Source organism: Kogia breviceps, chromosome 7, assembly GCF_026419965.1.
Source record: "Kogia breviceps isolate mKogBre1 chromosome 7, mKogBre1 haplotype 1, whole genome shotgun sequence".
NCBI classification, from domain to species: domain Eukaryota; kingdom Metazoa; phylum Chordata; class Mammalia; order Artiodactyla; family Physeteridae; genus Kogia; species Kogia breviceps.
This window is the reverse complement of record NC_081316.1, coordinates 113,663,717-113,678,507: the sequence shown is the minus strand read 5'-3', so window position 1 is coordinate 113,678,507 and position 14,791 is coordinate 113,663,717. Positions and strand designations below refer to the sequence as shown.

The 14,791-nt window shown below is 50.5% G+C and overlaps 1 protein-coding gene across 1 annotated transcript in view; it reads right to left on the bottom strand.

Annotated features, from left to right (window-relative positions):
- Positions 1-14,675, bottom strand: part of DCPS (decapping enzyme, scavenger) — a 37,710-nt gene extending 23,035 nt beyond the window's left edge. The window contains exons 1-2 of the mRNA XM_059067864.2: positions 14,437-14,675; positions 12,888-13,062 (exon numbers count right to left, since the gene is read on the bottom strand). Coding sequence (XP_058923847.1) covers positions 12,888-13,062; positions 14,437-14,637 — 376 coding nt within the window. The 5' untranslated portion in view covers positions 14,638-14,675. The remainder of the gene's footprint in view (positions 1-12,887; positions 13,063-14,436) is intronic.
- Between the last annotated feature and the right edge of the window lie 116 nt (positions 14,676-14,791).

Here is a 14,791-nt window from a genome sequence, read left to right as displayed (position 1 = left end):
CGGGGCGTCCATCGCCCCACGCCGCAGGATGCTGAAAGTACTCAGGCGAGGCCTCAAAAGACCTCCAGATCGAAAAGGATAAACAGGGCTGAAGGGTGCGGTTAGGATCCTACTGGAAAGAAGCTTCAACCGCCCCACAGCAAACCTCCCAACAGCTAATCACCTGTCTCAGCGAAAGCACAGAGACGCCACTGGAGATAGAGGAGAGGCAGATGCTGATTTTAGCAAGACCCTGGCTCTGGCAGGCTCCTCCCCACCCCCTCTCCTTGGTCCTCCGAGGCCCGGGAGGGTCAGGAGAGGGTCCCACAGGACCTGACCTGACGGCCCAGCCACAAATTCAGTGACTCTGAATGCAGCCCCAGGGGTTACATCCTTTAGGGATGGGAACTGCTGCGGCAGGGTGGCTGCAGGGCACACAGCACTCCACGGAGTTGCATCTGAACGGAAGGATGAGAGCAGATATCTAACGAGAATGGAGCTGCCGTCAGGAGTCCTGACGAGACCCTAACCCCACACGCGGGAAGAAACCGTTCTGGGGCCCAGGGGACCAGACTCTAAGAGCTGTTGGACTGAACACTCAGGAGTCCCAGAAGACGGCCTCCATCCCAACTTCCTGTCTAAAGGCATCTCCTTACTTCACTCTGAAAGCAGCAGAGGTGCCAACTCTCCGGGCGTCCTGTGTGTGCTGGCGCGAAGCGAGAGGGTGGGGGGCACAGGACACCCCGCCTCCCGGGGAGCCACGACTACCGGAATTCTAGGCCTTCGCTCACGGGGAGGCACGGATCAGAACCAGGCCGCCCAGGCTGCAGCGGAACCAGCTAACGCGTGGGTGATCCGCCCTTGCCCACTGGTCCTGAGTAAGCTGACTTTCTGCTGACTCGAGCCTTAAGACTGCCACAGAGACTTGGTGCCTTGCCCCATCTGAGAGAGTGAGAGAGTGGTGGCCACAGTTCAGGAGCTCAGGATCTAGCCACTTCTAAAGAGGCTCTGAACTCAACAAAAAAACAGCTTTTCCCAGACTCGTGGAAGCCACAAGTCTAACCAGAGAACTGTACAGCTGGTGAAGGGGGAGATGGGGGCACGGAGGAGGCCGCACCCGAGGGCTCTCGGAGCGGAGCTGGCAGGGGAGGCCAAGCGAGGCCCGTGAGACAGCTGAGAGGAAGGCAGAACCCAGATTCTGGGACAAGAACTTTACTCTGGTGGTAGGGACCTTTCCATCTTGAAGTTTCTTCTTGTGGTTATTCCACTGTCCCTCTAAGCCCCAGAGAGGGCCCTGGCTTGCTGGTGTCAGAAGCTCTGAAGCACCCAGGGAGAAAGGTAGACAGAAATCTGCCATCTTTAGGTGGCCTCTGCTGATGACGAGAGACTCCTGTGGGCTGGCTCGCCTTTCCCCTGCCCCATTCAAGGAGTCCCATTTCAGGGCTTCCCTGGTGGCGCAGTGGTTGAGAATCCGCCTGCCGATGCAGGAGACACGGGTTCGTGCCCCGGTCCGGGAAGATCCCACGTGCTGCGGAGCGGCTGGGCCCGTGAGCCATGGCCGCTGAGCCTGCGCGTCCGGAGCCTGTGCTTCGCAACGGGAGAGGCCACAACAGTGAGAGGCCCGCATATCACACAAAAAAAAAGTCGTCCCATTTCAAAGCCCAGCTAGCTGAGTCCACTCCGCAGCTCTGTCCACACGGCTGTCTCCAGGGGTGGGAGGAGCTAACTGTGCACGGCCCACCCCGCCAGCTCCCAACATCGTCCCTCCGTGGCCACACACTCTTGACCGGTATCTCCCGGGTATGTCTCTGCAGCTAAGCGTAAACCTCCAGAGTTTGGGGTCTGCATATTTGGGGGTACGCAGTACTTGCTGGTGAACTGACAAGCCCCATACAATGAGGGTCATTCAGGCTGTGAAGGAAGGACAAGTCCAGAGGCCCCAGTCCAGGCTAATCTTGTGGTCTGCTTCTTTGTTTGGTTTGTTTGGGGATGAGGTTAACGTCCTAAAATAATCTCTAACAGAGCATCACATGATTATATTCTCCAATAATTCAGAAGTCTAACCCCTAATCCTTTTCATTGACGTAAACACCAATAATAGTTCAGTGCCCGTTATTTCAGTCTTCTCTTGAATGAATTTACATATACATGAACTCATGTACACAGAGGTCTATTTTTTAAGCACAAGAGGGATGAGTCTTTAGGGGTTATCTGTGACCTCAGAGATCTCCCCTGACAGTCCATACAGACCTCCTCCCTCCTCTGTAACAATCGCCTTGTAGCCTAGGCTGCGTACACAGCATGCCTATTAACCCTTCACACACGCAGGGTCACACGTATGAGTGACTGTCTAAGTCAGACACCTGGAAGTAGAAACGCTAGGCCAGAGGGACACAGGTTTCACTATCTTATGGATCTGGCCGTGTCTGACGCCCCACCCACTGTGCGTGAGCACCTAGGACTCGCTCTGTGCAAAGGAGTCTGGGAGAAACGAGGTGTCTGTCTCAGCTCACCAGCACTGGCTCCATCCGGGCATGGCCTCAATGGGGTAACTTCTCTATGGCCTAAGCTCCCTACACCTACACAGCCCCACCCGGCATACTGAGACATATGTGGAAGGTCCCCATCTCCTGTTTAACAGTGACTCGCAGGCCGTTTCAAAAACCCACTGCAATGGCAGTAGTGACGTACAAATAGGAACCAACCCGTAACAGTGACGGGAACAAGGGTAGGGAGGCGGCAGAGAATAAGAGACTGCAACTCATTTTCCGAAGTTAGGAAGTGGAAGGTAGGATGTGCGTGGATGAGACCACACTGAAGGAAGCTGCAGCCTGGAGCATCCAATGGGTTACACGGAGGTGACTGCCAGCCTCACCACAGGAACCAGAAGAGGATGTGGGCTCTAAACAAGCAGGGACAGAGGACAGGACGGGAAATGACGCTGGAGACTAGGACCAACTAAAGGCCCCCTCTAGAGAAGAGCTGTACCAATTGGCTCCATTCATTGCCTACCTTCATCCTAGGGGAAGGCACTTAATGCAGATGAAAACAGGAATGTGCTCCAAAGATATTAACCCTTGGGCTGGAGCAGGGGTGGGAAAACTCTTCTTAGTTTTCTTTTCTTTCTTTCTTTTTTTTTTTTTTTGCGGGCCTCTCCCATTGCGGAGCACAGGCTCCGGACGCGCAGGCTCAGCGGCCATGGCTCACGGGCCCAGCCGCTCCGCAGCACGTGGGATCTTCCCGGAGCAGGGCACGAACCCATATCCCGCGCATTGGCAGGCGGACTCCCAACCACTGCGCCACCAGGGAAGCCCTCTTTTCTTCTTTTTTTTTTTGAACGACTTTTGAAAAATGTAAAAACCATTCTTATCTCATGGGCCATACAAAAGGAAGCAGGCCAGATCTGGCCCATGAGCTTTGGTGGACAAGACAGCATGCAGGCTCCAGAGCACACACGGCTCAAACCACACACTCAGGCAAGGCCAGACGGCTGACAAGCCCCACTCCCCGTCTGCACAGCACTGGGCAGCTACCCACCCAAGAGGGGCCTATTGTGGAAACAGACCTACCTATCAGCTTACTAGACTATCAGCCTGGTACTTCATTTTAAAATACAAAGGAAGTGGGAATTCCCTGGCGGTCCAGTGGTTAGGACTCTGTGCTTTTGCTGTGGAGGGCCCAGGTTCGATTCCTGGTCGGGGAACTAAGATCCCACAAGCCACTTGGTATGGCCAAAAAAAATTTTTTTAAATAAAATAAATACAAATGAACTAACATTCACCAGACACTGAGGGAAAAACAGCAGCCTGAAAAAGAATGACCAAAATAAACAACCAGAACCAGATCCCAGAGGAAATGGGATCATGTAAGGGTCAGGAGATAATTTTTAAAACAATTCTAATTAGTGTGTCAGAGAAAGTCAACCCAATTTGGCCTCTGTGAAGCAAGAGCAAGACGCTATGAAAATGAAATAATCAGAGGACCAGAAGAAAGAAAATTAAAATGGTGGCTCCCAAATGAAAACCTTCTCTAGGAGGTCTGGAGGACAACATCAAGACCATCTACCAGTCTACAGAAAGAAAAGACAGATGGGAAAAGGAAGAGAACAGAAACAGCACATGGGACTGAAACCGTGCACCTCAGATTGGGACTTGAACCCATGTGACCAGGACTCGAACCTGGCCAAAACCCTGACTGGGACTTGAACCCACACGGCTGGGACTCATACGTGGCCAAAACTCAGTCTTCCAACTGAGATCACACACCTGGTTTCAGGACTTAAGCTCAGGCTCTTGATGTCTCATCACAGAAATAATTCAGTGAGAGACAAAGTGATAGGTAAGAAGTGGATTTATTTAGAGAGAAACACACTCCACAGACAGAGTGTGGGCCATCTCAGAAGGTGAGAAATGTATCAGGGTATGGGGTTGTCAGTTTTTATAGGGGTGGGTAATTTGATAGGCTAATGAGTGGGAGGAGTCTTCTAGCTATTTCAGGAAGGGGTGGGGATTTCCAGGAATGGGGCCACCGCCCACTTTTTGATCCTTATGGTTGACCTTGGAACTGTCATGGCACCTGTGGGTGTGTCATTTAGTTTGCTGATGTGTTACAGTGAGTTTATACTGAGGCTCAAGGTCTAGTGGAAGTTGACTTGTCTGCCACCTGGGACCCATTTGGTTCTAATCAGTTTATGTCATGTCCTTGGGCTATATCATTCTTTCAAAGGCTGTGCCCTGCCCCCTTCCCTCCTGTTTCAGGACCAATCTAAAAGTCTAACAACTAATAGGATTTCCAGTAAGAGGAAATAAAGGAAACAGAGAGAAGGAAATTATCAAAGGAATAATAGAAAAAATATTCAGAGTGAAAGGCTAACATAAGACTTTGAATTGAAGGGGTCCAAAAGTACCCAGTGGAGTGAATGAAAAAAAAAAAAATCCAACCTAGACACAGCATTACAAAGCCCCACTACATTAAAGATAAAAGACATCTTATATGCTTCCAGAGAAGGAAACTAACAGAGCAAACAAATGACAACAAAAAGCAAAGTTAGCTACAGAGAAATGAGAATTAAACTGGCATTGGATATCTTATTAGCAACAATGCTTTATTTAAGTCAAGAGGTCAATGCCTTTAATATTCGGAGGGGAAATAAATTTAAATTCTGTATTCAGTCAAATCATAAATTAAAAGTGAGGGCAGGGGCTTCCCTGGTGGCGCAGTGGTTGAGAATCCGCCTGCCAATGCAGGGGACACGGGTTCGTGCCCCGGTCCGGGAAGAGCCTACATGCTGCGGAGCTGCTGGGTCCTTGAGCCACGGCCGCTGAGCCTGTGCTTCCAGAGCCTGCGCTCTGCAAAGGGAGAGGCCACAGCAGTGAGAGGCCCGCATACCGGGAAAAACAAAACAAAACAAAACAAAACAAAACAAAAAAACTAAAAGTGAGGGCAGGGACTTCCCTGGTGGTTCACTGGTTAGGACTCCGCACTCTCACTGCCAAGGGCCTCGGTTCAACCCCTGGTTGGGGAACTAAGACCCCACAAGCCACGTGGTGTGGCCAAAAGAAAAAAAAAAAAAAGTGAGGGCAAAGATTCAAGTTTTCCTCTCATTTATTCTTTCTGAGGAAGTACTTAAGAATGTACTTCAGCTAAACAAGAGCAAAACAAGAAAGAAAAAGACGCAGCATCCAGAAGACAGTGGATCTAACCCAGGAAAGCAGCTGTGGAAGGGAAGTCTGTTGAGAGCTCAAGGCACGCCTCAAGAATCAGCTCTCCAAATTGGAGCAAAAAGAGAAGAGCATTTTGGAAACAATGTTTCCAGAAGGAAGGAATGAAATACGTAACAAATTATTAAAGTAAAAGACTAGGTAATTTCAAAAACAGAGTACAGGTCCTCCTCACCTTATGATGAGGTTACATGCAGATAAACCCATCCTAAGTCGAAAATGCATTTACTACACCTAACCTACACCATACCTCAGTCTAGCCTACCCCGAACGCGCTCAGAACATTAACATTAGCCTACAGCTGGGCACCACCATCTAACACAAAGCCTATTTTATAATAAAGTGTCGCTATCTCACGTAATTGAATACTGTACTGAATGTGAAAAACAGAATGGCTGTCTGGGTACAGAATGGTTGTAAGTGGTTTGCCCTCGTGATCTCAGGGCTGCCTGGGAGCTGTGAAATACAAGTACGGTACAGCTGACAGAGAAGCTGGGGGACAGCAAAGGACAGAAGAGGTGCTGGGAAGGGAAGGCCGGAGGCTTCTCACCAATACTCTCCCCCAGCAGAGTGATACAATCTAGAGTACATGGAATAAGGACTAAAGATTTCGATATATTTAGGATTCCAAAGGCAATTAAGAAAAAAACCCTGGAAATAATAATATAAACATCAAAAATTGGGAGGAGGAGGGAGGGAGGGTGAGGAAAATGTAAAGGAGCTAAGACTTTCATCTTCCACTGTGGGAAATCGATAACGTCAAAATTGATAAATCAAGAAAGAGTTGCATAAGCATATTACTCAGTTAAGTGTCTAGAAGAAATCACCAGAAGCACTAACCCCAGAAACTGTCTTAATGGTAGTTACTTCGGGAAGGCAGAACCAGGGTGGGTCAGAGTGGTACCAGAACCCGTCTCTAGCCAGATAAGCCTCCGTGCTATTTGATTATTTGACCGTGTGACTGCATGACTTTGATAAATGCCCCAGCCTACCCCAGACATTCTTATTCAGTAGGTCCAGACTCTGTATTCAAGAAAGCTCCTCAAGCAATCCTGATAACTAACCTCTGCATCCCATTCAGAGCTGAGAGATGACGATTTTATGACCTCATCTGATACCGAAGCCCCCTGAGGTAGGCTGGTCAGCTACTCGATTCCTCATTTCTCATTCAGAGAAACTGAGTCTCAGAGCGATTCCGTGATGTGGCCCTGAGCCTGGGGTATTTCTCGTGTTGGATGATGCTGGCACCCTTCCCCACCCTGCTCTGGTGCTGTCCTGGCCGAGACCTGTCTGGCAAGGCTTCCCCTGCTGGTCACGGTTCAAACTGCACTTGTCCTTCAGCTCAGCTGTGCCGGGAGGGCTGCAGGGGACACCCGAGGGGACGGGGTGTGAGGCCTGTGCCAGTCTGTGCTGGAGTGGAGCCACAGAGCCCGGACCGGCCCTGTCCTCCAGTCGCTGGAGGAGGCCACATGCCACCCTCCTCTGCCCACTGGCACTGTCCCGAGTGGGCACCGCACAGGCCTCCCTCGTCCGCAGAAGGCAGAACAGAAACAAAAGTCTGCTAGTGTCCCAGACCCAGAGGAAGGCAGGAAGCCTTAATCAAACACTTTTACTTGCAGCAACAGTGACTAGAAACCAAACTTGAGAATGAGGGCAGAGGCCTATAATGCACCTGGGGAATATTCTTAGTTCTTCCAAGGACTTGCCAGTTTTTCTTAATTTTTAATTGGCAAATATACTGTAAATATTAAATGTGTGTGTATATATATATATACAACACACACATATATATATATACATACACACACACATTTTACATACTCACATATATACACACACATATGTACATAAATATAAAATATATACTGTTTAAAGACCTAAAATAAAAGAACATCCATGCATGGAGCACACAGCCCAAGAAACAAGTATTACCTGAAGTCTCTGCCCTGCCCCGCCAGGGATAATCGCTTTGCTGAATTAGGGGTTAATCATTTCTTTTTCTGTCTTCCTAGTTTTATGAGGCATGAATGCATCCCCAAGCGGTGTATTGTTTAGTTCTGCTTATTTTTCAGCGTGATCTAATCGGAATCAAGGAATCACATGGTGAGTATTTTATGTCTTGCTTTTCCAGCTCTATGTGTGTAGAGCCTTCCTTCCTGACGTGTGTAGCTGGGTGGAGAAGTAGTCCAGTGCAGGATTTACTTACCTACTCTTATTGTTAGTTGTTATCTGGACTGTTTCTAGTCTTTTCTATGCTGCCAGGAAAACTCTTACGGGAGTGGCTGGCCTTTTCAAATGCCCCTCGTCCAGAGCCCCAGGTTTCGCCTCTGCACAGAATATCAGGTCTGTAGCCGGGAGTTCTGGGAGTTCCCTGCAACCACGAGAAGATGGGATTCCCAGGGTCCCTCCGCTCCCTGGCCCGGCCTCACTCACACACAGAAGCCTCCTGCTCTGAACCTGAGGTTCCCCAGCCCTGCTCTAACAGCAGGAAAACAATGGCCTTTTTAGAGGCAGTCCGGATTTCTGAGTCACACCCCTCTCCCTACTATCTGCCCCCTTCTTCCCCAGGTAAGAGAACAGAGTTCCCAATGAAAGGGCTCCGCTGATGGACCACAGGGCGTGAAAGCGTGAGAGCCAGAGCAGGAGGGGCCCAGGCTCTGCCCTGCCATCTGGCTCACACGGTCCTCACATTTGCCACATGGCTACAGGGGGAACAAAGAAAACCGGACCATGGTCAGGGCCACGCATGTTTCCCTCTCTTACCTATATTGTTCCATATAAGGCTCATATAATTTTAAAGGTGGAAAAACAACAACAAAAGATGACTAACACTTCTGAGCACACACCATATGCCACTGTGCTAAGTGCTTTATTTATTTTATTATTATTATTTTTTTGCGGTATGCGGGCCTCTCACTGTTGTGGCCTCTCCCTTTGCGGAGCACAGGCTCCGGACGCACAGGCCTAGAGGCCATGGCTCACGGACTTAGTTGCTCCGCGGCATGTGGGATCTTCCCGGACCAGGGCACGAACCCGTGTCCCCTGCATCGGCAGGCGGATTCTCAACCACTGCGCCACCAGGGAAGCCCCTAAGTGCTTTAGATACCTTATCCCAGTGGGTCATAAGCCATGACAGTGGTGAGGAAATTAATTTAGGAGGTTAAGACTAGCATCTACACAAAAGGAAACAGAGAAGACTGGAATGAAGATGAGAATACTAGAGCGTGTCCCGTAAACTAAGGGTAAGTACTGTTTTGTGAATTATTTCTGTACCTTATATTCACATATATTTATCTATCTGCACTGGGTCACAATGTAAACTATATCTATATCGCTCACTGTGGAGAGAGGCTAAAAACTCTTAAAACACCCTTTCTTGGGCTTCCCTGGTGGCGCGGTGCTTGAGAGTCCGCCTGCCGATGCAGGGGACGCGGGTTCGTGCCCCGGTCCGGGAAGATCCCACGTGCCGCGGAGCGGCTGGGCCCGTGAGCCATGGCCGCTGCGCCTGCGCGTCCGGAGCCTGTGCTCCTCAACGGGAGAGGCCACAACAGTGAGAGGCCCGCATACCGCAAAAAACAAACAAACAAAAACACCCTTTCTTGTCTCATGTATTCCATAACCATCCTGAGGCAGGTTCAGTTACTAACCTAATTTAACAAGGAAGTAACTGCAGCTGCTTCCTCAGCTTCATCTGGGCCACACAGCTCAGTCACCACCCACCCGCCAGGCTCCCGCTGTTCTCCGCTTCTCTTTCCTCCCCCAGAACATGTGCTGCAGCTTCAGCCCAGGGCATTCTCCCCGGCCCTCTCACCAGCCCTTTGCACAGCTGCTTCCTTTCCATCCTTCAGGCCTCAGCTTGGGGGTCATGTCCACAGAGCCCTGGTCCCCAGCCCGAGCAGCCCCTCTCCTGTTCGCGGCCGCGTCGATGTGTCTCCTTGTTGGCGTCTGCCTCCCCCGCTACGACCCCAAAGGAGGTAACGTCTGATGTCCTCGCCTGTGTGTACCTGGCAGCAGGCACTCCCTAATTTGTTGGTTGAATACAGACACTCAAGTTCTCACTATTGGTAAATGGCAAAGCCAGGATCCCAGCCGGGGGAGGCCAGACCCCTTGACCCCTGCGCTATGCATGAAAACTACGAAACAGCACCAGTAGGTGTTAGCGCTTGGCCGGGTCGGACTCCGACGCCCATGCTCTATTGGGTCAGCGGGGTAGGGGGGCCATGAGGGCCTCGCTGAACAGCCTTTTGTGGTCGGCTGAGAACTTGGAAGGGCTAAGTGAGGAGACAGCAAAACCTCAGGCTAGAAGAGAAGAAGTCTGCCAAGGAACAGAGAAATACCAGAAGAAGTCATCAGAGCAGCCAGCTGAGAAATGAGCTGGTGACTGGGATTGGAGAGGCAGGGCCGAGAAGCCTGAGGACCCAGGCCAAAGGAATACCCGGGCCGTGCTGCCACCTCGTGGCTGTGGAATGCTTGGCCCACAGGAAAAAAAAGAGAGGTGGGCTGGTCTGTGGGTTCCTTCTTCAGGGGTCATTTACTGAACACCTGATGTGGGCCTGGCTGCTGGGGCCTGCAAACGAGTCTGACACGCCTCCAACGTCCAAGGACCACTGTTCCCTACATCCGGGCAGTGACCCAACCCTGAGAGGTTTGCTTCCCCCTTTTGACAGTAGCTTGTGGGGTGCCCCCTCCCCGAAACAAGACTGAGGGGGCAGAGACAGCCTCTCATTCATCTCTGAAGCTCCGGCACCCACAGCACAGGGCCCAGCACATCAGAACAGTCACAGTGGCCGCAATTTAATATGTGCTGAGTGCTTCTAAAGGCAGAGCATCAGTTCTCATGTTTTACCTCTGAGGTACCTATGAGAGCACCAAATGGAGATGTCAAGCCAGTGTTTATTTCAGTATGAGCCTGGGGTTCTTGGAGAGGTCAGAGATGGAGAAATAAATGTGAACATCACCCACAGATGTGTTCAAAGACTAGGACCTCTCAATGAGTTTCGCGTGCATGTGACTCACCTGGGGTTTTTTGCTAAAATGCATATTCTGATTCTGCGGTCTGGAGTGGGCTCTGAGAGTCTGCATTTCTAACAAGCTCTCAGGTGACACCAATGTTGCTGGTCCACAGACCACACTCTGAGTGGGAAACATCTGGAACAGAGGTTGACAAACTATGGCCAGAAGGTCAAATCCAGCCTACGGCCTGTTTTCCTACATCCAGCAAGATAAGAGCAGTACTTTTATTTTTAAAAAGGTTAAAAGAGAAAAGAATATGTGACAGAGACCATCAGTGGCTCACAAAACCTAATATATTTATCTCTGGTCCTTGACGGAAAAGGTCTGCCAACCCCTGATCTGGTATGTCGTCCAGGGACAGGACGCACAGCGAAACGAGAGAGGGATGAGGGTGGAGCCCTGAGCCAGACTGTTACGACTTCCAAGTTGCCGTGCCTAGTTTCAGTAGGAAAAATAAGAGTATAATGCACTGTTTGTGCGCTTATGCTAAAAAGACAGTGATCCCTGGAAAAGATGAGCTAAAACCCGAGGCTCCCAGGTAGGAGTGTGCAGCACTGGGGTAGAGGTGTAGACACCTTCGGGGCTGAATGGGGACGAACACCTGTCATCTGGATAATCCACTGCCTCTTTCAGCGCTTATCCTGGAAAAAAATGACAAAAATAGACAGACGGGGCAGCAGCCACCCCCAACTGTGTGCAGCACCAGAGAAGTACACGTGCTGAAAAAAGTAATATGACACGGAGCGCTACAAGGTTGCTCTGTGGAGCAAAACCTTCTGAATTTTGGATGAGGGTGGGGAGGGTGGAGAGAGAAAAGGGCAAGGCAAGGGCAAGGGGTGCAGCAGAATAACGGCCCCAGAGCCTGCAGTTTGGGGGCTGCCCCACGTCCTGTCTGACTACAGTGTTTGGCTACTGTCATGCTTCTGCCACGCTGCGTTGGCGACGATGTCTGCTTCAATGTCAGCGCCTGAGAAAGCAAACACAGCCGTCTATCTCCGTCAACGGGAACCGATCAATCTGGCCCTCTTTCAACAAAGGACCGGGCTCTTTTGCTTCCAGCCGGGAAAAGTTTGCTTGTCTCACATTAAGCATTCACATATATTTCCGAAGGACAACAAGAGAACCCTTTCTCGGGGGTGCAGAAAAGACTAAGTCTATCCAAAAGACCGTGGCAGGAGATCTGTAAAGCCAAACTGTTCTGAAGTGCTGGAGGACAAATAAAGACAGGAGGATATTATAAAACTGTCCTGGGCTGCAAAGCACATCCCAGAATTTCCTGGTTGGAAAGAACCTTCAAGGTCAACCAAGCTGCCTCATGCTTCCCACGAAGCTGCCTCCTGAATCTAACCGTCTAAAGGAGAAAAGCTCACATCACGTCTGCCTTTAGGCATGGAATATTCTTCTTCTTCCTCTTCTTAAAAAATTAAGAAATACTTGCGATCAAAACCAAATCACTGCTTTTTAACCCACACACTCCTGCCCTTCTCAAGTCTTTCCTCAATCACACTGTCTCCCCCCCTAGAAAGTGAGTTCCTTCAGGGAACTAACTGATCTGGCGGCACCCGGAACACTGCTCATTCCACAGCCGCGTGGTGAGCAAGTCCTCGGTCGACTAAAGATCTGTTTTTCGGCCACCTTTTTGCTGTGTGATCTTAGACAACTTCCTTAACCTTCCCAAATCGCATTTTCCTCACCTGTAAAGTCCTATCACAATAGGGCTATTCTGAAGATTAAATACAATGACACATGTAGAATACTTAGAACGGTGGCTAGAACAACAGTAAGGGTTTAATAAGTGCTGACAATCATTATTCAATTAGTAGATGAAACCGTTCTATCCTATGAATCACACTCCCACCCCAAAACACATCACACCACAACTGGCTTTCTCAACCTCGGCACCATTGCCATTTCTTTGTTGTGGAGGCCCATCCTGTGTTTTGTAAGCTATTTAGCAGCATCTCTGGTCTCCACCTTCTCGGTACCTGCAGCACCCCACCTCCCCAGGTCTGACAACCAAAAATGTCTTCAGAGATTGCTAAATGTCCCCTTCTTCTTCCATAGGGAACCACAGCACTAGAATATGCAAATCAGTTGTGAAGTGGTCACCACACCCCCTAATTTCCCAGCATCCCACTCTCCCCACAGGCAGCCACCTCCACCCCACATGCTCACCACTCAGCTGCCTTGGAGGGAACAGGTGATAGGTGCTGTAGATATCATTGGAGAACTGCAGCTGGAGCTCAGGGCTGCCCTTGAGGAGCTGGGCAACGTGGTCCACCTGAAATGGTGTCTTCTCCAGGATCACAATGGCATCCTCTCCTTCCCCATCCCCAGAAGCCTCATTAACCTGTGGGTGAGACACCATCAGTGGGCCCAGGGGAAGAACCACAGGTGAGGCCTGGAGAGCAAAGGTAAAAGATGTAAAAGCTCCCAGGGCCTCTGCAATCCCAACACCTGGGATTTCCTTCCCTGCAGTCTTCCCTCTGGGGAAGTCTAGCCGATGGCGCCCATGTTTCTTCTCTCAGAGAAGGCATCTCATCAACCCAAATCCTTGTGGCCGCTCTCACATCCTCCTTCTAAAAGATGCAAAGCTTCTCAGCTGTCTTCCATTTTAGGCTCACAAGGCCTCTGTCAAATTCTCCCCATTTTACAGATGAAGAAACTGAGGTCCAGAGAAGACTGCTTGCCCAAAGTCACACGAATAGTCAATGTTGAAACAGAAACTAGAATCTAGAAGCCCAACAGGCTTCTAGGTTGAAGGTTCCCATGGCTAAAATCTTCAGCAAGTGCTGCAGACTGAAGACAGGTAGGGGTGAGAGAACCAGACAGAACCTTGTAAAAAACAAGTTGCAGGGACTTCCCTGTCAGTCCAGTGGTTAAGACTCCGCGCTTCCAATGCAGGGGGCGTGGGTTCAATCCCTGGTCTGGGAACTAGGATGCAGCACCGCCAAAAAAAAAAAGAGAGGGACACAGAGGCATGGAAGCATCGGCCAGGTCCCCCTGATGCTCTCAAAAGTGAGAGCTCCTGCCAGGAGTTCTGGAGAACCCTTGGACAGCGTCCTCACTAGTTCTTGAGGTGGTCTCCAGTCTCTCCTCAGCCCCCGCTGGAAAGCTGAGCACATGGCATTAGAGGCAGCGGTGTCTGCCTACCTGAAGATACTCTGCTCTCCTGAAGACCAAGGATGGTAACTTTCATCACTACGTCCCCTGCACCCAGCTCAGTGCTGGCCTGTCAGCGCGTGATATGTGAAACTGAATCACCAATTTAATAAACTGTCTCCTCGGTTGGGGCTGGAGTTCTGTATAGCAAGGATCAGACCTCCCAGTCTCTATGTCCCTACCTGGGGCCTGGATGAGCAAGACCGTCTGGCAACACTTGCTAGGTTCCTAGCATCTTACAGGTTTAATGAATGACTGATGAATGCTTAGGGGCTTCAACATGTGATTTTGAATCGGCAATACACTCGACAAATGTTAGGTTTTTTTAGTAAAAGAGAAATTAGGAAAATTAGCCCTTACGCGTGTTAATTCCCTTAATTTCACAAGTAGTTTTGCCTCCTCCACGAACTAAGCCCCCTGCATTTTAGTGCACTCTGCCTTCCCCGCCCCAAGGAATGTGCTTGGTATTTTCCGAAGAATCTAAAAAAAAAAAAATCCGCCTCCGAGGCGACAATTGGGTCACTCCTTCCCGCATCCCCTCCCCAGGGCTGCCTAATGGTACCTTCCCGTGTAGGAAAATGATTTTGTCCCGCGCAGACTCCCTCAGCACTTTTTTCACTCTAAAGCCGGAGAAAGGTAAGCGGACAGGGGCAGAGGCACCATTCCCAACGCCCGCTTCTTTTCCCTCTGCGCTGGGCACCTCCTCCTCCTCGGCATCCACTTCGCGCCTTCTCTTGCTGGGCTGCGCCGCTGTGTCCGCCATGCTGCCCGGCGGGAGGTGTGCGCCTGCGCGAACCCGGCCGCGGCCCCGCCCCTCCCTGCCGCCTCCTCCCACCTCCGCCAAGGGGCGGTGACTACAACTCCCTACGTGGTCCGCGCCGGAGTCCTCCGCATCCCTTCCGGCCTTAGGGATCCTC